Here is a 23,967-nt window from a genome sequence, read left to right as displayed (position 1 = left end):
TCTGTAAAATTATATTCTCCTGAATTTGCCATATTTGCCTTATCATTTACCCTCTGCTTCTCTATATATAAAAGACATATATATTTATAATATACATTAAAGATATATAATATATATAAAGATATATATATCCCCATATATAAATGTTTTCTGAATTATTTGAGAATAGTGGTTGCTTATACCCCTTTATCTCAATACTTTAAGGTATACTTTCTAAAAACAAGAATACTTTTTATAATATCATAATACAATTATCAAATTTAAGAATAAAAACCTAAATATAATATTTTTATCTAATCAGCAATCAAACATTTCTATTTTTCAATCATGCAAATTCTGTCTTTTCTAGCGAAATCTATTCTGACACAGATTTCAGACCAGGATCAAACATTTCATTCGGTTGCCATGTTTCTTTACCTTCTTTATTCCAAGACAGTTTCTCAGCCTTTCTTTATGTTTGATAGTATTGACATTTTTTAAGAATACAGAGCAATCATTTTATAAAATGTCCTGTGTTACTTTTTAAATGAAATAAAAAACTAATTGGAAGTTTTTAAAAAGTAAAACAATGAACAAAAGAAATTACACATTATAATTATGGGATAAAGCTGAAGTTATACCCAAGAAAATGTATAGTATTAACTTTATTTTTAATTTAATTATTAAACAAGAAAGATTAAAAAGAAGTGAATTATTTGGCTTAAGAGATAAGAAAAAGGATATCCTGTAAGTCCAGTACTAGAATAAATAAATTTTAAATGCTAAAACTGAACAAAAAAAAAGGAGGAAATTTTGAGGAGAAGTAAAGGTATAGAAGTGTTGAACAACTCCATTTACAAGTTGAGCTAATTGGTGTATATGGAACACTGACTCCCACAAGAGTATAATATACTTTTCTTTTCGAATCAACATGGAACATTTACAAATATTGACTATATAAAAACCATAAAACAAGTCTCAATAAATTAAAAGGTCTGAGATCATCAGTCTATATTCTCTGATCAGAGAAGAATTAAGCTAGAAATGAATAACAAAAGCACAATGAGAAATATCCATATATTTGGAAATTCAGTAAAATACTTCTTAATAACTCACAGCTTAAAAAATTTAAATGAAAATTTAATAATAATTTCTATTAAATTAGAGTGAACAAATATAAACATGCCAAAAATTGGAGAATGCAGCTTCAAATATATGTTAGAAAAACAAAAAGCATAATAAAATAAAAACAAATTAATGAAATAGAAAACAAACATAATAGACTCAACAAAGCCAAATGGTCATTATTTTAAGACTAATAGAAGCGACAAAGCAAAAAGAGAAGTAACCAAAAACTAATATCAACAATGGAAATGAAGTCATCAAAATAGACACTATAAGAGATCTGAAGATGACATCATGGAAACATTATGCCAATACATTTTGCTTATTTATTTCTTATTTTTGTGGCTATATAGTAGATGTATATATTTATGGGATACATGAGATATTTTCATATAGGCATACAATGAATAATAATCACATCAGGGTAAATGGGGTATCGATCACCTCAAACATAGATCCTTTGTGTTATAAACAATGAATTACTCTCTTTTAGTTATTTTTAAATGTGCACTTAAGTTACTGACTGTAGTTACTCTGTTGTGCCATCCAATACTAGATCTCCTTCATTCTTTAAAATATTTGTTAACCATCCCTACTATTAACCCTACTACCACTACTATCCAGCATCTGGTAGCCATCATTCTACTCTCTAACTCCATGAGTTCAATTGTTTTAATATTTAGCTTCCGTGGCCCGTGCACGGTAGCTCATGCCTGTAATCCCAGCACTTTGGGAAGTGGAGGCCAGTGGATCACCTGAGGTCAGGAGTTTGAGACCAGCATGGCCAACAGGGCGAAACCCCGTCTGTACTAAAAATACAAAAATTGGCCAAGCATGGTGGGAGATGCCTGTAATCCCAGCTATTTGGGAGGCTGAGGCAGGCGGATTGCTTGAACCAGGAAGGCGGAGGTCGCAGTGAGCCAAGATTGTGCGACTGCACTCCAGCCTGGGTGACAGAGCAAGACTCTGTCTCAAAAAAAAAAAACAATAACTCCCACAAATTAAATGAGAGCATGCAAAGTTTGTCATTTAGGGCCTGTCTTTTTTCGCTTAATATAATGATCTCCAGTTCCATCCATTTTGTTGCAAATGACAGGATCTCATTATTTTTTATGACTGAATAGTACACTGTTGTGTGTAAGTACCATGTTTTCTTTATCTGTTCCTTTGTTGATGGACACAGGTTGCTTTCATATCTTGGCTATTGTGAGTAGTGCTTCTATAAACATGGGAGTGCAGATATATCTTCAATATACTGATTTCCTTTCTTTTGGATACATACCTGGCAGTAGGATTGCTGGATCGTACGGTAGCTCTCGTTTTAGTTTTTTGAGGAACCTCCAAACTGTTCTCCACAGTGGTTGTACTAATTCACATCCTCACCAACAGTGTACAAGCGTTCCCTTTTCTCCACATTCTCACCTGCATTTGTTATTGCCTGTCTTTTGGATATAAGCCATTTTAACTCAGGTGAGATGATATCTTATTACAGTTTTGATTTGGTTTTCTCTGATGATCAGTGACATTGAGCACCTTTCCATATGCCTGTTTGCCATTTGTATGTCTTCTTTTGAGAAATGTCTATTCAGATATTTTGCCCATTTTAAAATTGGATTATTAGAGTTTTTCCCACAGAGTTGTTTGACCACCTTATATATTCTGGTTCTCAATCCCTTATCATACAGGTAGTTTGCAAATATTTTCTCCCATTCTGTGGGTTTTCTATTCATTTTATTGATTGCTTCTTTTGCTGCGTACAAGCTTTTTAACTGGTGTGATCCCATTTGTCTACTTTTGCTTTGTTTGCCTGTGCTTGTGGAGTATTACTCAAGGAATCTTTACCCAATCCAAAATCCTGGAGAGTTTCTTCAGTGTTTCTTCACAGTAGATTCATAGTTTGAGGTCGTAGATTTAAGCCTTTAATCTATTTTAATTTTTTTAATATGGCAAGATGGGGGTCTGGTTTTACTTTTCTGCATATGAATATCCAGATTTCCCAGCACCATTTATTGAAGAGACTGTGTTTTCCCTAAAGTATGTTCTTGGCAACTTTGTCAAAAATGAGTAAGCTGTAGATGTATGGATTTATCTATAGTTCTCCTTTCTGTTCTGTTGGGCTGTGTGTCTGTTTTTATGCCAGTACCATGCTGTTTTGTTTATTATAGCTCTGTAGTATAATTTGAAATCAGATAATGTGATTCCTCCAGTTTTGATCATTTTACTCAGGATAGCTTTGGCTATTCTGGGTCTTATATGGTTCCATATAAATATTAGGACTTTTTTTCTATTTCTATAAAGAATGTCATAGGTATTTTGATGGGGGTTGCACTGAATCTGTAGACTGCTTTTGGCAGGATGAACATTTTAACAATATTGATTCTTCCAATCTATTGACATGGAATATCTTTCCATTTTATTGTGTCCTCTTCAATTTCTTTCACCAGCGTTTTATAGTTTTTATCATAGAGGTCTTCTTACTTCTTTGGTTAAGTCCTACGTATTTTATCTTTTTGTAGCTATTATAAATGGGATTGCTTCTTGATTTCTTTTTCAGATTGTTCACTCTTGGCATATAGAGATGCTACTAATTTTTGTATGTTGATTTTATATCCTGTAACTTTACTGAATTTGTTTATCAATTCTAATAGTATTTTTGGTGGAGTCTTTAGGTTTTTCCAAATATAAGATCATATCAACTGCACACAAGGATAATTTGATTTCTTCCTTTCTGATTTGGATGTGCTTTATTTCTTTCCCTTGTCTGATTTCTCTAACTAGGACTTCCAGTACTATGTTGATAACAGTTGTGAAAGTGGACATCCTTGTTATGTTCCACATCTAAGAGGAAAGGCTATCAGCTTTTCTCCATGGAGTATGATACTAGCTGTGGGTCTGTCATATATGACTTTTAATAAGTTGATGTATGTTCCTTCTATACCCAGTTTTTAAGTATTTTTTAATCATTAAGTGCTGTTGAATTTTATCAAATGCTTTTTCAGCATAAATTGAAATTATTATATAGTTTTTGTCCTTCATTCTGTTGATATGATGTATCACATTGACTAATTTGTGTATGTTGAATCATTCTTGCATTCTTGGGATAAATCCCACTTGGTCATGATGAATGTATTATTGAATTTAGTTTGCTAGTATTTTGTTCAAGATTTTTGCATCAGTGTTCATCAGGGATATTGGCCTGTAGATTTTTTTTTTCCTGTAGTTTTCTTTGTTTGATATGTCTTTGTCTGGTTTTGGTAAAAGTAATACAGGTCTCATGGAATAAGTTTGTAAGTATTCCCTCCACCTCTGTTTTTCAGAATAGCTTGAGTAGGATTGGTACTAATTCTTCTTTAAATGTTTGGTAGAATTCAGTACTGAAGCTATCAGGTCCTGGGTTTTCTTTGCTGGGAGACCCTTTATTATGGTTTTAATCTTATTACTTGTTATTGGTCTGTTCAGGTTTTAGATATCCTCATGATCCAATCCTGGTAGGTTGTATGTTTCTAGGAATTTCTCCATTTCTTCTAGGTTTTCCAGTTTATTGGTATAATAAATTGCTAATAGTAAGCACTAATGATCCTTTGAATTTACTTGGCATTTATTGTAATGTCTCCTTTTTCATCTCTGATTTTATTTATTTTGGTCTTCTCTCTTTTATTTTCTTAATGTGTCTGAAGGTTTGTTGATTTTGTTTATCTTTTCATAAAACCAACTTTTCATTTTGTTGATTATCTACTTTCTCCATTTCATTTTTTCTGCTCTGATTTTTATTATTTCTTTTCTTATATTAATTTTGGGTTTATTTGCTCTTTCTTCGCTAGTTCTTTAAGATATATCATTAGGGAGTTTATTTGAAGTTTTTCTACTTTTTTGATGTAGGCACTTATAACTATAAACATCCACCTCACTACTGTTTTCACTGTATCCTGTAGGTTTTTGCATGTTGTGTTTCCATTATCACGTGTTTCAAGAAAATTTTCAATTTCCTTTTTAATTTCTTCATTGATTCACTGGTCTTCAGGAGAATATTGTTTAATTTCCATGTATTTGTATAGTTTCCAAAATTCCTCTTGTAATTGATTTCTTGCTTTATTCCATGTAGTCAGAGAGGATACTTGATATTATTTCATTTTTTGGATATTTTGAAACTTTTTTTGTGGCTTAACATGTGAATGATCCATGTGCTGAGTAAGAAGCATGTGTATTCTGCAGCTACTGGATGAGATGTTCTGTAAATATCTATTAGGACCATTTGATCTGCGGTGCAGTTTAAGTCTGATGTTTCTTTGTTGATTTTCTGTCTGGATGGTCTGTCCAATGCTAAAAGTAGAGTGTTGAAGTCTCCAGCTACTATTTTTATTGGTGTCTATGTCTCTCTTTGACTGTAATAGTTGCTTTATCTTGGTTTTTCAGTGTTGGATGCATATGTATTTAAAATTGTTATATCCTCTTGTTGAATTGACCACCTTATCATTATATAATGGCTTTCTTGGTCTGTTTTTGTAGTTTTTGCCTTGAAATCTACTTTGTCTGATATAAGTATAGCTACTCCTGCTCTTTTATGGTTTGTATTGGCAAGGAATATCTTTATTCTTTTATTTTCAGTCTATATGTATCTTTGTAGGTGAAGTGTATTTCTTATGGGCAACAGATCAGTGGGTCTTGTTTTTTAAAAAAATTCATTCAGCCACTCTATGTGTTTTGATTGAAAAGTTTAGTCCATTTACATTCAACATTATTGATAAGTAAGTACTTACTCCCACCGTTTTGTTGTTTTCTGGTTTTCTCTTCCTTTCCTTCCTCTCCTTCTCTTAGTGAAGGTGATTTTTCTCTGGTAGTATGTTTCAACTTCTTGCTTTTTATTTTTTGTGGATTTATTATATGTTTTTTGATTAGAAGTTACCATGAGGCTTGCAGATAATATCTTGTAACCCATTATTTTAAACTGATGACAATTTAAAACTGATTGCATAAACAAAGAAACAAGCAAAGAGAAACCTAATAAAAACTCTACACTTTACCTTCATGCCTCCTGCTTTTTAACTTTTTGTTTTTCCTATTTATATCCTATTATACTGTCTGTGTCTTGAAAAGTTGTTGTAGTTATTATTTTTGATTTGTTCATCTTTTAGTCTTTCTCCTCAAGATATGAGTAGTATACACACCACACTTACAGTGTTACAATATTCTGTTTTTCTGTGAACTTAGTATTACCCTGAGTTTTATACCTTCAGATAATTTCTTATTGCTCGTTTACATCCTTTTCTTTCAGGTTGTAGAACACCCTTTAGTATTTCTTATAGAACAAGTCTAGTGTGGATGAAATCCCTCAGCTTTTGTTTGTTTGGGAAAGTCTCTTTATTTCTCCTTTATATTTGAAGGATATTTTCACCAGTTATACTATTCTAGGGTAAAAGTTTTGTTCCTTCAGCACTTTAAATATGCCATGCCACTCTCTCCTGGCCTGTAAGGTTTCCACTGAAAAGTCTGCTGCCAGACATATTGGAGTTCCATTGTATGTTGTTTCTTTTATCTTACTGTTTTTAGGATCCTTTATTTTTTTTACCTTTGGGAGTTTGATTGTTAAATGCCTTGAAGTAGTCCTTTTTGGCTTAAATCTGCTTGGTGTTCTATAACCTTTTTGTACTTGAATATTGATATCATTCTCTAGGTTTAGGAAGTCCTTTGTTACTACTGCTTGAATAAACTTTTTTCCCATATATATCTCTCTTTACCTCTTCTTTAAGGCCAGTAAGTGTTAGATTTGCCCTTTTAAGGCTATTTTCTAGATCTTGTAGGTGTGCTTTCTTCTTTTTTCTTTTATCTCATCTTACTGTGTATTTTCAAATAGCCTGTCTTCTAGCTAACTAGTTGTTTCTTCTGCTTGATTAGTTCTGCTGTTAAGAGACTCTGATGCATTATTCAGCATAATAATTGCATTTTTTAGCTCCAGAATTTCTGCTTCTTTTTAAAAATCTCAATCTCTTTGTTAAATTTATCTCATAGGATTCTGGATTCCTTCTCGGTGTTATTTGGAATCTTTTTTTGCATTTCCTCAAAACAGTTATTTGAATTCTCCGTCTGAAAGGTCACATATCTCTGTATCTCCAGGATTAGTCACTGGTGCCTTATTTAGTTTATTTGGTAAGGTCATGTTTTCTATATGGTCTTATTTTTTATTTTATTTTATTTTTTGCTACCCAGACACTATTCATTATCCTAGATGGTCTTGATGCTTGTGGATGTTTGTCAGTATGTGGGCACTGATAAGTATTTACTGTAGTCTTTGCAGTCTGGGCTTGTTTGTACCCATGCTTCTTGGGAAGGCTCTCCAGATATTTGAAGGGACTTGGATGTTGTGATCTAAGTTTTTGGTCACTGCAGCTGTATCTGCTTTAGGGGGCACTAGAAGCCCAGTAACACTGTAGCTGTTTCAGACTCATGGAGATACTGCCTTGGTGGTCTTGGATAAGGTTCAGAAGATTTCTCTAAATTATAAAGGAAAGAGTCTTGTTCTCTTCTCTTTGTTTCTCATAAACACATAGACTTTCTCTCTCTCTGTGCTGAGCTGCTTGAAGCTTGGGGAGGGATGCCGAAAGCACCCATATGGCCACCAACATTGAGACTGTGCTGGGTCAGACCTGAAACCAGCACAGCAGGGGTCTCATCCAAAGCCTGTTGTAACCACTCCCTGGCTACTGTCTATGTTTGCTCAAGGTCCTGGGGCTCTACAATCAGCAGGTGGCAAAGCCAGCCAGGCTTATGTCCTTCCTTTCACAGCAGTCAGTTCCCCTGGGCCCTGGACCAGTCCAGAGATGCTGCCTCGGAGTCAGAGCCTACAGCCTGAAACCTTAATACTTCACCTGGTGCTCTGTTCTACTGCTGCTGAGCTGGCACCCAAACCATAAGACAAAGCTATTCTCAAACCCAGTTGTGTTGTCTTCTTTCCCCTTTCCACAGGCAGAGGAGCCTCCCCCTGTAGCTACCATCACCACAGGTTCACAGGGAGTACTGCCACGCTGCTGCTGATCTTCACTCAAGGCCCAAGGGGTCTTCAGCCACCTTGTGGTGAATGTTGCCGGTCAAAGTTAGTCTGTGATTTAATAGCTACCAAGTAGCCAAGTATTGATTAAGAAGATTTTTCTATTAAAATTTGGTTAGATCAGGTGCAGGTGCAGTGGCTCACGCCTATAATCCCAGCACTTTGGGAGGCCGAGACAGGAGGATTGCTTGAGGCCAGGAGTTGGAGAGCAGCATGGTCAACATAGTGAGACATCATCTCTATAATTTTTTTTTTTTTTTTTTAGACAGGGTCTCACTTTGTCACCCAGGCTGGAGTGCAGTGGCACAATCTTGGCTCACTGCAGCCTCACCCTCCCAGGTTCAAGTGATCCCCTTGCCTCAGTTCCCCAAGTAGCTGGGACTAAAGACCTGCACCACCAACACCCAGCTAATTTTTGTATTTTTTGTAGAGACAGTGTTTCACCATGTTGCCCAGGCTAGTCTTAAACTCCTTTCCAGAAAGGCCATCCAGGAGCCAAGGCCTGGAATCAGGGACCCTAGGAGCCCTCTTGGTGTATACCCCACTGTAGGAGTCAAGCTGGTACCTAAGCTGCAAGTCAAAACCCCCTTTACTCTTCCCTGTGCTTTCCTCAAAAAAGAATCTCTTGGTAGCCACCAAGGTGGGAATGTGCAGGGTCACACCTGAAGCCAGCATGGCGCTGAGTCTCAAGGCCCATGGTGTGTACTACCTGGCTACGGCTGCTTATTATTCACGGCCCAAGAGCTCCTTAGCCAGCAGGTGATGAATCCCGCCAGGAGTGGGCACTTCTCTTCAAGAGTGCAAGGTTCCTTTGTGACCCAATATGTGTCTAGAAATATTGTCCAGGAGTCAGGGCTTAGAATGTGGGCCCCAGGACTGTTTCCGGTGCCCCATCCTACTGTGGCTGAACTGGCCCCCAAGTTGTAAGACAAAGTCCTCTTTACTCTTCCCTGTCCTCTCCTCAAGCAGTAGGAAGTAGTCTCTCCTGCAGCTGCAAGCTGTGCTGCCTGGGATTGGGAGAGGGGCGGCGCAAGCACTCTGTTAGCCACCCTGGCAGGTGTCTCACTGGATGGCATGCCCCACAAGCCCCTAGCTCCGAGTCTAGCACAGGACTAGGCCTTACCTAGGAATTGTAGTCCCTGTGGCCTAGGCTGCCTTTCAAGTTTATTTAGAACCCCAGAGCACTTTAGCTGGTGGCGGCAAGCCTTGCTGAAACTCAAGTTCCAACCGCTGGGGTGTGTGTTTCCCCTGTAGTTACGGTTGGTCTAAATGCTGCTTTTTTTTTTTTTTTTTTTTTTTTTTTTTTTTTTTGAGACGGAGTTTCACTCTTGTTGCCCAGGCTGGAGTGCAATGGTGCGATCTCCGGCTCACTGCAACCTCCGCCTCCTGGGTTCAAGCAATTCTCCTGCCTCAGTCTCCCGAACAGCTGGGATTACAGGCATGTGCCACCACAGCCGGCTAATTTTGTATTTTTAATAGAGACGGAGTTTCTCCATGTTGGTCAGGCTGGTGTCGAACTCCCAACCTCAGGTGATCCGCCCGCCTCGGCCTCCCAAAGTGCTGGGATTACAGGGATTACAGGCGTGAGCCACTGCGCCCAGCCCTAAATGCTTCTTTCACAGGCATCAGCTGAGCTCTTCCTGGTGTTGCTATCTTCTGTGACAAGAAGGCACTGAGTTCCAGCACAGTCTCAATCACTGTGCCATCCCTCCCACAAGCGACAGATTCTCAGTGCCATACCGCCATTGCCGGCTGATGGAGGAGGGGTGGCATCAGCAATTCCAGACTCTCTTTCCTACCCTCTTCAGTGCCTCTTTCAGTGACTAAAAGTTAAAACTGGGTACTGTGGTCATTCACCTGATTTTTGGTTCTTATGAAGTTGCTTTTTTGTGTAGATAGCTGTTAGATTTGGTGTTCCTGCAGGGAGGAGGATTTGTGGAGGCTTCTATTGGCCATCTTGCTCTGCCTCCCTTCTCAAACATTCCAATGCCAATACATTTAAAATGTAAATACATTTTAAAATGTAAATGAAATAGACAAATTCTTGCGAAAACATATGTTACCAAATTGATACAAGAAGAAATAAAAATCGGAATAATCTTTTTTATGTTTAGAAGTTGAATGCATAATTGAAAAACTTTACATGTTAGAAGCCTCTTCTGGTATCTGATAATTTGAGGTTGTCTGCTTCAAGCCTGTAATCCCAGCACTTTGGGAGGCCGAGACGGGTGGATCATGAGGTCAGGAGATCGAGACCATCCTGGCTAACACGGTGAAACCCCGTCTCTACTAAGAAATACAAAAAACTAGCCGGGCGAGGTGGCGGGCGCCTGTAGTCCCAGCTACTCGGGAGGCTGAGGCCGGAGAATGGCATGAACCCAGGAGGTGGAGCTTGCAGTGAGCTGAGATCCGGCCACTGCACTCCAGCCTGGGCTACAGAGCGAGACTCCGTCTCAAAAAAAAAAAAAAAAAAAAAAAAAGAATGGGACATTATCATGTTGAATGAACACAATAAGAATACTGGTGATGGTTGACTGTGGTCTTCAATGTAGGTTACCTGGCTAGGCTGTTCGTTTAAGAAACATTCAGCTTGATTATGTATTTCTTCTTGACCTGCTTCTTCCTGTGTCCTTCCTGGAAGATAAAGGGCTGGCTCTAGTATTCTAGGAATTAAAAGGGAAAAGAAGCCCCAGGGAATCTGAGCATCCAGTATTCATGCATTCACTTAATCCCCCTGATTTCAGCGCGGTAACTTTGGCCCTAACAGGGCCTGGCATTTCCCACTCTAGGGATTTCTGCATTTTCCTCTCCAGGCTGTATTCAAGGTAGGCAATGCGTAGTTTGTGGGGTGGGGGAGAAGATCTAGAATTCTGTTTTTTAAGCCAAGTTTTAATGATCTTTAACACTGCCCTACTTGCCCCACTTTCAGAAGTATCTAGGACCTTCATTCCCAAGATTTAGGGGTATTGTGCAGTGTATGTCTGGTTGATTCTTAGCTTTTCCCCCTGCCAATTTAGGATCAGGTTTCTTCTGTACGCTAAGTCTACTACCAGTGGTCCATATGTTTTCTAACTCCCACAATTGTGTTGTCATTTTCCCTTCCCCTCTTTGTTTCCACACTTGGGGGCTTATGTCTTTAAAAAGTAAATTCCTTTACTGCTGTTTTAGTGAGGTTTTGAGAAGAAGGCAAATGAAATCTGTATATTTAGTACATCAAATTTACTTCCAAATCTTCTCCCTATGTTAGTTGGAATATTTTCAACTATAGGAAAGACAGAAATGAATAATAGCAACTGGCCCAGTTAAAAGTCAAATAGGAATTTTCAGGGCCTTCAAAGTTTTAACATCTGTGCATCAGTCATTCAAAATGGGAAATGGTCAACCAGACGTCATAATTCAATTCCAGGACATTTTAACTTTTCAAAGTATTTTATGTAATTTTTCTAATGTTATATTTAGCACCATGCATTTTCAGAATGCAGTATAGAGCTGTATTACTTATCCACTTAATAGACAGTAAACTAAGTCAAGGTTAGTCTGTGATTTAATAGCTGGTGAGTAGCCAAGTATTGATTAAGATTTTTCTATTAAAATTTAGTTAGTTCAGGTGCAGGTGCAGTGGCTCATGCTTATAATCCTAGCACTTTGGGAGGTCAAGACAGGAGGATTGCTTGAGGCCAGGAGGTTGAGACTGGCATGGGCAATATAGTGAGACCCCCATCTCTACAACTTTTTTTTTGAGACAGGGTCTCACTTTGTCACCCAGGCTGGAGTGCAGTGGCACAATCTTGGCTCACTGCAGCCTCGACCTCCCAGGTTCAAGTGATCCTCTTACCTCAGCCCCCGAAGTCACTGGGACTACAGGCGTGCACCACCATGCCCAGAAAATTTTTGTATTTTTTGTAGAGATGAGGTTTCGCCATGTGGCCCAGTCTAGTCTTGAACTCCTGAGCTCAAGTGATTCACCTGCCTCGGCCCCAAAGTGCTAGGATTACAGGCATGAGCCACCTTGCCTGGCTTCCTATACAAAACAATTTTAAAAGTAAAAAATCAGTTGGGTGTGGTGATGCATGTCTGTAGTCCCAGTTTCTTGGGAGCCTGAGGTGGAAGGATTAGTTGAGCCCAGAAGGTCGAGGTTGCAGTGAGCCATGATCCCACCACTGCACTCCAGCCTGGCCAATAGAGGAAGATCCCATCTCAAAAAAGAAAAAAAAAAAAATTGGTTAGATTAAAATTGTTGATATTTTTCTAAGGAATAATTCAGACTGCGTGGCCTACTTGTAAGCAAAAACAAATATCTTCACTTTTTTTTTTTCCTGTATGACTCAACCTTAACTAATCACAATGTAAACAGAGGATAATTGTGAAGGAGGTATTTAAAAGGTGGTTGCTTATAGTCTATCATAATCTATACTATTATATTAACCAAGGTTAAATGTGTTTCAGGGGCTTGTAGTCATGTCTACAGATCTTGAAGAAGTGGTTAGCAGCATTTTGAATGTCAAAATTCCAGAAATGTGGATGCGTAAATCCTACCCAAGCCTTAAACCACTTGGCAGCTATGTGAATGACTTCCTTGCAAGACTAAAATTCTTGCAGGTAAGTTCATCCGAATGACCGTATATTGTTAAGTTTCTCCTGGTTTCATTTTCTTCTTCAGAATGCTTACTGTAATGGGTATTTCTCTCTAGTTTTTCTGTGCCTCCCAAGCACAACTCAGCACTACTTAATATTTCATGTAATGTATGTAACTGCTACACCGAACTGTCAAAAAGCTAGTACTAAATGAAGGGAGAAAACATCTAGCTATGTTGGTTTTTCCACTAAGTATTTAACATTAAAATAGATACCTACAGCAGAACATCTTAGAAAGCCAGTCAAGCGACCAGTGAGGGGTATTAGAGCTTCATTGCCCAGCACTTTTCTAGGTCATGAAATCACTAGATTGCTGGTTCAGCCCAAGTCAGTAATGACCTCAAAGGCTAATTGTCTTAGAAATGTTGAGTGGGCAGAAGCCTATCTACTAATTGTCTGGTAATATTGGTGCTTAACTATGTTCTTATTAACAATTGTACCTTTTAGAAATATGGATTCATTTCCTAGATTCTGTATATAATGTGTCAAAAACTGCCTATGAAGAAATTTCTGCAGGGATAAAATGGTTAAACTCCCTTTTGATAATACAGGCCTTTTGTTTGCTACAGTCAATACTAAGGAACTAAGATTGTTTTTGAAGTTATACCTTGGGCTCTTATAGGGAAAAGCTTTTCAAACTCATGTCTTCAGATTTGCTTCTCTAATTTACTATCTAGTTAAAGTTGGTATTCAACTGACTTACCATTAGAATATATGTTATGAACAGAGAATTAAAGTATCTTGATATTTCTAAAGGCCTTAAGGTCTCACTACCCTGCTTCTTCCAGGAATTTCTTATACAATATTGTGTTCCTATATGTTGAATTTTACTGTGTTTTAGTGAAGTAGGAAGAAAAACTTCCAAAACAACCTTCTGTTGGGTACTAATGACTAATTAGAGAGAGAAAAAAAGTGAAAAAAAAACCAGAACCATCAGACCAGACTTTATGGGGATCTCTTCTTCCGTTCAACTATATAACATGATATATTGTGTAACAATGCATATCAGATATTCAGTATTGTAGGAAGCCTTTCTGAAAGAATGATGTATAAAACAGACATTTGTTTGCATTAATGCACATTGTAATTTCCAAGCTGATATGATAGGTATGAAATTGAAGTCAGGACAAACACCGAATATGCCACCTGTTTTTAAACCTTGCGAGTATGGCTTGTTATTACCCAGAGGTCATTTATTAGTTCATCTAAAAGATAATAAGTGTCTTTGGATAAATTTTATTAAGTAGTGTTGTATTCAGAAGTTGAAAGGCTCTCTAGGTGTGGTGGCTCACGCCTGTAATCCCAGCACTCTGGGAGGCTGAGGAAGGCATATTGCTTGAGTCTAGGAGTTCAAGACCAGCCTGGGCAAAATAGCAAAACCCTTTCTCAACTAAAAACACAGAAAAATTAGCCAGGTGTGGTGGTGTGTGCCTGTATTCCCAGCTACTTGGGAGGCTGAGGTGAGAGGCTCGCCTGAGCCCTGCCTGGGCAACCAGAGTGAGACTGTCTCAAAAAAAAAAAAAAAAAAAAAAAGGTTGAAAGGCGCTACTGTTAGCCCACTTGTGTTTTACGCCCTAGCAATGGTACGAGGTTGGTCCTCCTCCAGTCTTCTGGCTTTCTGGCTTCTTCTTCACACAAGCCTTCCTGACTGGTGCCCAGCAGAACTACGCCAGGAAATACACAATTCCTATTGATCTTCTTGGGTTTGACTATGAAGTGATGGAAGACAAAGAATACAAGCATCCTCCTGAGGATGGTAAGTGAGTGACAGAATAAGTCGGCTCATATCTGGGCACTGAACAAAAACATGACATTCTAGCTTACTTTCCTCAGCTGTTAAAAAAGTAATAAACATGAATGTAATTTACCCTAAATGCTGGAGAAAAAAATTATTGAGATACAAAGAGCAAATGAGTGAGCCAGGGGGAAAGAGAGAGAGAAGGAGTGAGGGGGAATGATCAAGCAAATAAGGGAGGAAAATGATAACAGCAGATGAATCTGGGTAAAGAATATATGTCGTTTATACTTTTTTGCAAAATTTTATAAGTTAGAAGTTATTCCTAAAGTATTAAGAAGGTAATCATCAAATTAACAGCACATGGGATAATCAGCCATAATCTTATGTTGACTGTGGGGACTTGACATGTACAGCATTGAAAAGAAGGTTTTAGGCCGGGCGCGGTGGCTCAAGCCTGTAATCCCAGCACTTTGGGAGGCCGAGACGGGCGGATCACGAGGTCAGGAGATCGAGACCATCCTGGCTAACACGGTGAAACCCCGTCTCTACTAAAAATACAAAAAAAACTAGCCGGGCGAGGTGGCGGGCGCCTGTAGTCCCAGCTACTCGGGAGACTGAGGCAGGAGAATGGCGTAAACCTGGGAGGCGGAGCTTGCAGTGAGCTGAGATCCGGCCACTGTACTCCAACCTGGGCGGCAGAGCGAGACTCCGTCTCAAAAAAAAAAAAAAAAAAAAAAGAAAAGAAGGTTTTTCCTAGTCCCTTGAAGTGTATACCTTTGTAGAATCCTAAAATATGTATTCTTTCCTGTTATATATATGTCATTCCAAAACTTGGAGCTTACCATTCCAAAACTTACACCTAATAGAAACATTTGCTTTGTGGTTGAAGGATTGTGAGGAAATCTTTATTTTCTCAATGATTGTCTACACTTTATGGCTACCCTGATGTTTTATTTCAAATTTAGTGGACAAGACCACTATTTTAAATAAGTTATTTTTTAAATGCTACAGATTACAGAATTTTACCAAAATTGTCTTTATATAAATGACATTAATCTCTAAGTGACTGTTAATGTGTACTGCTTTAATGTGTTGAAGACAACTTCCTTATTCATCACTGAATGATGGATTCACTGGCTCACTCTTCTGTCAGGCACTGGAGATATCAACAGGGTACAGTTTAGGATCTTGTCCCTCAACTAATTTATACTGTGGTGGAAGACACTAACAAGTAGATATGTAATCACAACAGTGTATGATAATCACATTAGTGTGCCAAGAAGTTTTATTTTAAATTGATGTCACAAATCTCAAGATGGTTTGTAACACTATGAAGCAATCCCACTACTATTCCCGGGGATGTTTGCTTTCCTCCTGTCAAAACAACCACTTATGCCCTCTTTGCCCTTCCTTCTGCTCCCACATCTCACCTTATCCTTCATGGAAAAAAATTAAAAGCCATCTGAAGAGAGCTTTTAGCACCACTGACTCACTGCATTTGTCAACGTCTGTACCCTTGAGGAATCTAGATCCCATTTTCTTTTTCCTTCTCAAGGGCTTTGCTCCTTTAATTGTGCCCTCTCTTTCAGGAATAAATGATTTCTCTCATTAATAAATAATTCCTGTCAACCTACAACATGCTCTAGAATCTCTCATCTTAAATCAACCATTTCAGTTGTCTTTCTACATCCCCCTCAGCTGCTGTCCCGGATCTCCGCTACCATTATAGCAAACTTTCTCAAAAGAATTGTCTTTACATGCTGTCTGCAGGTTCTCACTTCCTATTTGTTGTCTACCTTTCATCCTTTCTAATCAACTGATGCTGTTCTTTTCAGAGTTAGCGATGGCTTCCATGTTGACAAATCCCATGAATTCTCTTCTGTCTTCATCTTAATTTCTTAGTGATTTTTACCACTTGCCATCTTCATCTTTCTAGAGACATGCTTCTCTGTTTCCAGGACATCACCCTCTCCTGATTTTCCTTATCTCATTGGCCACATTCATGCAGGTTGGCTGGTTTAGGCTCCCCTAATATTACAGTTTCCAAGGACTCAGTCCTGGGACTATTTCTTTTTTCTGATAGCATCCTAGCCCCAAGTGACCTTATTCTTTTTTGTATCTTTAAACATTAACTCTGCTTAAGTCCTCCAAATGTAAATCTCTGAATCTTCAATCTAGATCTTTCCTCTAAGATCAGACCTCCATACCCAATTGCCAACCTGAAATCTCCACTTTGGTATCTCCTGAATATGTAAAATGAGACATTTCCATAAATGGCACCACCATCCAGACAGAAACCCAGGAATTCTTCATTCTGCTCCCTCATCTGTTCATATCAAGGGCAGTTGCTCACCTATCATCCTACTGTCAGCACAACTTTTTTATTTTTTTTGAGACAGGGTCTCACTTTGTCACCCCGGCTACAGTGCAGTGGTGTGATCTTGACTTACTGCAGCCTTGACCTCCTGGGCCCAAGTGATCCTCCCACTCAGCCTCCTGAGTACCTGGGACCAGAGGCGTGCGCCACCATGCCCAGCTAATTTTTTCATTTTTGTATAGACAGGGTCTCCCTGTGTTGTCCAGGCTGTTCTTGGTCTCCTGAGCTCAAGGAATCCACTCATCTTGGGCTCCCAAAGTGCCGGGATTACAGGCGTGAGCCACTGCACCTGGCCCCACCACCTTTTTTATCTTGCCTTCTCCTCTAGCCTTTATCCTGTCTCCCTACTGTCATTACCCACTTATTGCCTTTAATTTGTATAGAAGCCACAGAATTTTTTAAAAAATGAAAATAGATTATATCAGCTTTTGGTCTCCATTGAAAACCCAGACAACTAAATACGTTTTTTCCCTTTGTGGTTTGAAAAAAATCCAGACCCCTTATGGTGACAATGAGGCCTGGCGTGTTCTAGCCACCACCCACCCATACAAGCTCATCATGTGCCATTATGCTCAGGTCACACTAACCTCCTGACAGTTTCTAGAACAGCTCACATTCTTTTCTTTTGGGATCTTGGGAACACCACTTTCATCTGTTGGAGCCGCCCATTTCACCTTATTATCCCCTCTTGCAACTCTGCTTATTAACTTCAAAGCATCAGACTGTAATGATTTTATGTGTTTGTTTCTTTGTATCTCTGTCCCTCACTACAGTACAGATACCAGAAGAGCGGTGACCTTGTTTGTCTGCACCATTCTTTCTTGAGTGCCTCTCAGTGTCTAGCACATAAAGGGCCCTCAAATGCTGCTGGGGAAATTCCAAAAATTATGCTACTGGAATCCACTAAAAATGTATGGACTCGAACCCAACCTTTTAAAGATACCTTTTATTCCACTCTCTAATACTTAAACAGTTTTATTGCAGAAACACATTTAAGAACAATGAATGCAAGGAATAAAGAATCATTGGGACATATGATATCTTAGAAATAATATTTTTCAGTCACAGATGCCTAACCTACCATTAATCTGACCATTTGTTCAAAATCTCTTTATTCTTAACATACTCAAAAGAAACTTTATCCCACTAGAGGCTTTTAAAATAAATAAATAAAACAAATACAGAAGGAAATTTAACAACCTTCTGCTAAGTTATTTATTGAATATAAGCTTTAACAAAATTTTTTCCCATACAGCTCACTATATTACATGTCATAAAATACACTAATAAATATGAGTTTGAGCCCCTGCCCTCATAAAATTGAAAGTATAGTTAGATAAATTTAGCAACATACCAGAAGGATAAATAATTTGGCTCAAATTAAGTATTTGGCAATGGAGGAAAGGAATGTTTAAGTTGGGTAAAAGCAAATCAAGGAAAGGGCACGGATACTTACCGTGGGGCTGCTCTGTACCACTGCTGGGATCCAGAGAATGCCCAGTCCATTACACTGAATCCTCACAGTACCCCTATGGCTCAGATACTACTATTACCGCCATTAGACAAGGTGGAAACTAAGGCTCAGGGGGGTTAAGTAACTTGCTGTAGGTCTCACAGCTAATAATGGACAGAGTTGAGATTCAGACTCAGGTCATCTGGCTCTCATGCTTAGCTACTGAGTATTTTGGTAGAAGTTTGAAAACATCACATTTCTCAAGGAATGTTTTCTTAAAGGAGTGATGGTTACTTCTTAAGTATTTAATTTAGATGCATGAATTTTTTTCTAGTTCTTTTCATATTATTATAATAGGCAGAAGGTGGCATTTGGGTTGAAGTTTGAGCAGCACTGATGATATCTTTTAAGGGTTTTATGTTTTTGAACTCAGCTAAAAGACTGAATTTATAAGCATTGCCAGAAGCTTCTGAACTAGCTAATACCCAAGATTAAACTATTGTGTTGCCCGTTATTATATACTGAACATAATTATTCTACAGGGTAGCTGATATTTCTTTTTACATTGATTTACTAATTTAATCCACAGAAGCTCTTATTAAAGAAGATCAAGTATTAAAAATCCAAAACTATCTTGAAAACAGTGGAGTAAAAATAAAGCACAACTTATTAAAGGATCCATAAAGCCCATTTAGTGTTCCAAGATCATACACTGAAGAGCAGTCATCAGCTAATTAAACTGTTTTACTGACTACCACAGTGTTGGCCCAGGCTTAATTTATAATAGCTGATAGATTTCTGCAAAATCTCAAACTTTATTATTTTATACACTTACCAACACACACATATGCATTTCACCAATAAGCATACATATCCACAAATTAGCCTTTTTGTCATCCTAGTTTTTTCCTTCTTACTTAGCTAATTATCAGAAAGAAAAAGAGAATCCATGGAATGATTTAGATAAATGGGTTTTTCCCCAAGGAATCAATTTCTCATAGGACCCTAGTGGGAGGGACATAAATCACACCTGAGAACAGCTTGGGATAGAAGCCAAGTTTCTTTTTTTTCCAATCTCTACCCCTTCACCATACTTTATAGATATTTTTGTATGTTCCTGTTTCTAGGTTCTGGGCCTCATAAAGATGTCATCCTTATATACCTAAGATTAGGCCGGGCGCGGTGGCTCACGCCTGTAATCCCAGCACTTTGGGAGGCCGAGGCGGGCGGATCACAAGGTCAGGAGATCGAGACCATCCTGGCTAACACGGTGAAACCCCGTCTCTACTAAAAATGCAAAAAATTAGCCGGGCGAGGTGGCGGGCGCCTGTAGTCCCAGCTACTCGGGAGGCTGAGGCAGGAGAATGGCGTGAACCCGGGAGGCGGAGCTTGTAGTGAGCCGAGATCGCGCCATTGCACTCCAGCCTGGGCGACTAAGCGAGACTCTGTCTCAAAAAAAAAAAAATAAATAAATACCTAAGATTAAATTAAAATACAATGAAAAGGGGCACCTAAAGGCTACAATGCTGCTGAAAGTTTTTTAGTATTTGAAATCTGTATTAGTGAGGGTTCTCTAGAGGGACAGAACTAATAGGATATATGTATATATGGGAGGGAGTTTATTAAGGAGAATTGACTCACACGATCACAAGGTAAAGTCCCACGGGATAGGCTGTATGCAAGTTAAGGGGCAAGGAAGCCAGTAGTGGATCAGTCAGTCTGAGTCCCAAAACCTCAAAAGTAGGGAAGCAGACAGTGCAGCCTTCAGTCTGTGGCCACAGGCCCAAGAGCCCCTGGCAAACCACTAGAGTAAGTCCAAGAGTCCAAAACCCAGAGAACTTGGAGGCTGATGTTTGAGGGTGGGAAGCATCCAGCATGGGAGAAAAATGAAGGCTGGAAGGCTTAGCCAGTCTGCTCTTTCCAACTTCTGCCTGTTTTATTCTAGCTGCACTGGAAGCTGATTAGATGGTGTCCACCCACATTGAGGGTGGGTCTGCCTCTCCCAGTTCAATTGACTCAAATGTTAATCTCCTTTGGCAACATCCTCACAGACACACCCAGGAACAATACTTTGCATCCTTCAATCCAATCAAGTTGACAATATTAATCGTCACAGGATCCTATATTATAGATGCAACTACCTAAGCTTCCTCTGATCTGAATTGCTAGGTACTACTAGGTGACTCAGTCACCAGTTGACAGCATTGCATAGCATGAAGGGAGGCAGAAAATAGTGAACGAGAGGGGAACTGGAAAAACTGTAGCTGACACTATGTGCTGATGACATCTCACAGATGGCAAAGGGCATCACTCATAGAGCAGGACAGCTATGAACAAGGACCTGTTAACATCTGTCATTTTCTATATATTCTATATATCTGTATCTTCATGGTCCTTACTAGCCATGAGAAATAAAAATGTATTTAAAGATTCTCACCTTATTTCCTATACAATTGATGGGTTGGAAAGAACTTTTATCCCTATCACCACTTTTCTAGGTGTTGACATGAACTCTTTGGTTTACTTTCTATGATATTATCACTCTTCCCAAATGAGGAATAACTAGTCTGATTGGTTAGAGGCAGAAATTTATTGGGCTATGCTTTCGAGTCAGTCAGGGAGGGTATTTAATACCAGGGAGGGTATTAAATAGCTCACTTGGACCTGTGTATAGGTTCTCTTTCTTTTCCATTGTATTTCATACTATAAAGTTCTCCTTCTTTGCCCTATCCCCACCTGTTTTGGTGACTGGTGGACTGGCCTTAGAGCTGGCCACAGAGGTAAAGACGCAGAATGTGCTCTACAGACCCATCTCTTCCCTCACGCAGGTCCACCCCTCCAATGCCCCGGGCTCAAGGTCCATTTTGCAATCCAGCTTTACCAGAGTTATACATTGGCAGTTATTGGACAAGTGCTTTGTCAATTAATAGAACTGATACTGTATTCCAACGTATTCTTCCCATCAGTTAAAACCCAGAGAAGAGAAAGGGTCTTTCCCCAACTCCATCATTAAACTATCCACATGTGGCCATTTAAATTTAACTATAATTAAAATAAAATTTAAAATTCAGTTATTTGGTCACACCAGCCACATTTCAAGTGTTCAACTTACTAATACCAGCCTCTTGTAGCTAGTGGCTACCATATGGGACAACACATAGAACATTTCCATCATTGCAAAAAGTCCTATTGGACAGCACTGCTGAAGTAGATTTTCATATACAACTCTACAAAAAATGTAAAGCCAAAGAAAGTAACTCATGTTTCACTGATTGCCTAATTTGTACTCTTTAGCTGTTAGTGTACAACATCACTTTCTAGAGAGAGTTCATCACGTGTCTTTCATCATCAACAGACTAAGGAGAGCTCTTGGCAGTAAGAATAAATTCTAAAAGGGGAGGAGCAATTTAATTCTTACGACATTAGAGATCTACAGAAGGGTACTTTGTTCATATGCTGCCCACTGGCCACCACTCGATCCCTATTACCTTTATTAAGAACTATTTTTCCCCCTAGATTTCACAGCTTCTGAAAACACAGTATAATTATTGACTAATTAACAATGTAAATTTGATAACGTTCACACACACTGAGAACTTCCCATAGACTCATTTAAAATTTCTTTCCTCTTTCGTCTTCCACACCTAATTTTACTATTGCATTATTTCACTAGGCAAAGTTTCAATGTTCTTGAAATATGGATGTTAAAACACTCAGGAGATTGCTTTCACTGGAGAACAAGTCTTAGGCTGCAAATCTAGTATCACCTGCATAGTACTTACATTAGAAATTTCAGATTCAGAACTCAATCAAAATGCATATATAAAGTGTTATATTAACGTGTTTCTTTTATATTTAGGTGTTTTCATTCATGGATTATTTCTGGATGGAGCTTCCTGGAATAGAAAGATCAAGAAACTTGCAGAATCGCATCCCAAAATTCTTTATGATACAGTGCCTGTGGTTAGTAAATTCTAATTATATATACATGTGGAATTATTTTATACATATTTTATATATAAAATAGACCCCATCTTGTATGTATATATGCGTGTGCATATGTATATATATAAACAAACACATATACAGTCAATTCTTGTTATTCATGGGAATTACGTTGTATAAAGTTGCTTCCAACATTGAATTAGCAAATACTGAACCATTGCTCCTGGGGAAATAAATACAGGGTTATTTCTTTGGTCACAACATTTTTGTTAGCTGATCAATAAATAACCTTATTTGTGTCTATTTAAAGACACCTTATTTAATATACAATGTTGAGTCATTAACATTAACTCACGGTCAAAATTCTATGAGCTTCGTTGAGACATGAGCTAATATTTTCTCTACGAGGCGTATCAGCCTTCTTGCACTTAGCATTGGCCGGGCGCGGTCGCTCAGCACTTTGGGAGGCTGAGGCGGGTGGATCACCTGAGGTTGGGCATTCGAGACCAGCCTGACGAACATGGTGAAACCCTGTCTATACTAAAAATACAAAAATTAGCCGGGCGTGGTAGCAGGTGCCTGTAATCCCAGCTACTCGGGAGGCTGAGGGAGGAGAATCGCTTGAACCCAGGAGGTGGAGGCTGCGGTGAGCTGAGATCACACCACTGCACTCCACCCTGGGCAACAAGAGCGAAACTCCGTCTCAAAAAAAACAAAAAAAACAGCACTGCGTTACACATGGGGGTCATTTTAAACAGTGAAATCGCCAACAAAAACACAGAAATGTGAAAACTCTGGTACTAAATAGGCCATGAAAAAGGATACTAGTTTACGGTTATGAGGTGAAACAAGAAAGCAGAGCCTCTCACCTGGTTCAGCCTGAGCTGGGAAAGTGTGTTGGATGACACAAATCTTTAATGCTCTGCAAATGTCCACCAAGGAGCACGACAATGCTGCCAACTGATTTTAGGATTAGAAATAAACTTTGGTGAGCAGGCAAATTTGGAAATGTGGAATCCACAAATAGTGAGGTCAACTGTATATACATTCACACACGTGTTCATTATATATTTTTTCGTACACTTTGACTTGAAAATGTGAAACTTGCATATTAAAAGATTTTGAAAACCATCAATTTAAAAAGCTACATTTCCTAGGCACCTATCTCCAGCATTGGCAGATTAAGCTTTACAAAATATAATTAAGCTTCCCTCTATAACTGCATCATGAGAAAATGGCTTAAGAAAACAGCAATTTGAAGGGTAGGTCTGGGATGCTGTGATAAAATATAGGCAGTGGGATTTATGTGAATTCTGTTTGCAGGATTCTGGCAGCAGCTCAAAGACAGGTAAAAAGCCCTTCAGAGCAGCTGTAACAGGATCAGTGAGGGGTCAACTGACAGCCAATTGTGAGAAAGCTGTCATATATTTTAAAATGCCATGGGCACAAAAGTTTAAAATACAAGACCCAAATTGAAAGTTGCAAGGACAAGTAAATGCAATTTCAGGAGCTGATCGAAATTGAGTCTTTCACATGGAAACTCTTAAGTAGCTTGCAGTGTGTGCAAAAATAAATTAATATATAAACTGATAATGGTTCTCCTGAATAAGGAGCTACTTAGAAATAAAAATTCTCATTAGAAAAATCCCCTGGGGTTGAAATGAAATCTGAGT

The 23,967-nt window shown here is 38.6% G+C and overlaps 1 protein-coding gene across 1 annotated transcript in view; it reads left to right on the top strand.

The window, feature by feature from the left end:
* Nucleotides 1-23,967, top strand: part of DNAH7 (dynein axonemal heavy chain 7) — a 340,765-nt gene that overhangs the window by 315,489 nt on the left and 1,309 nt on the right. The window contains exons 62-64 of the mRNA XM_015131765.3: nt 12,593-12,745; nt 14,360-14,537; nt 22,209-22,312. Coding sequence (XP_014987251.2) covers nt 12,593-12,745; nt 14,360-14,537; nt 22,209-22,312 — 435 coding nt within the window. The remainder of the gene's footprint in view (nt 1-12,592; nt 12,746-14,359; nt 14,538-22,208; nt 22,313-23,967) is intronic.

This window comes from Macaca mulatta, chromosome 12 (genome assembly GCF_049350105.2).
Source record: "Macaca mulatta isolate MMU2019108-1 chromosome 12, T2T-MMU8v2.0, whole genome shotgun sequence".
NCBI lineage: Eukaryota > Metazoa > Chordata > Mammalia > Primates > Cercopithecidae > Macaca > Macaca mulatta.
This window is presented reverse-complemented; position numbering and strand designations above follow the sequence as displayed.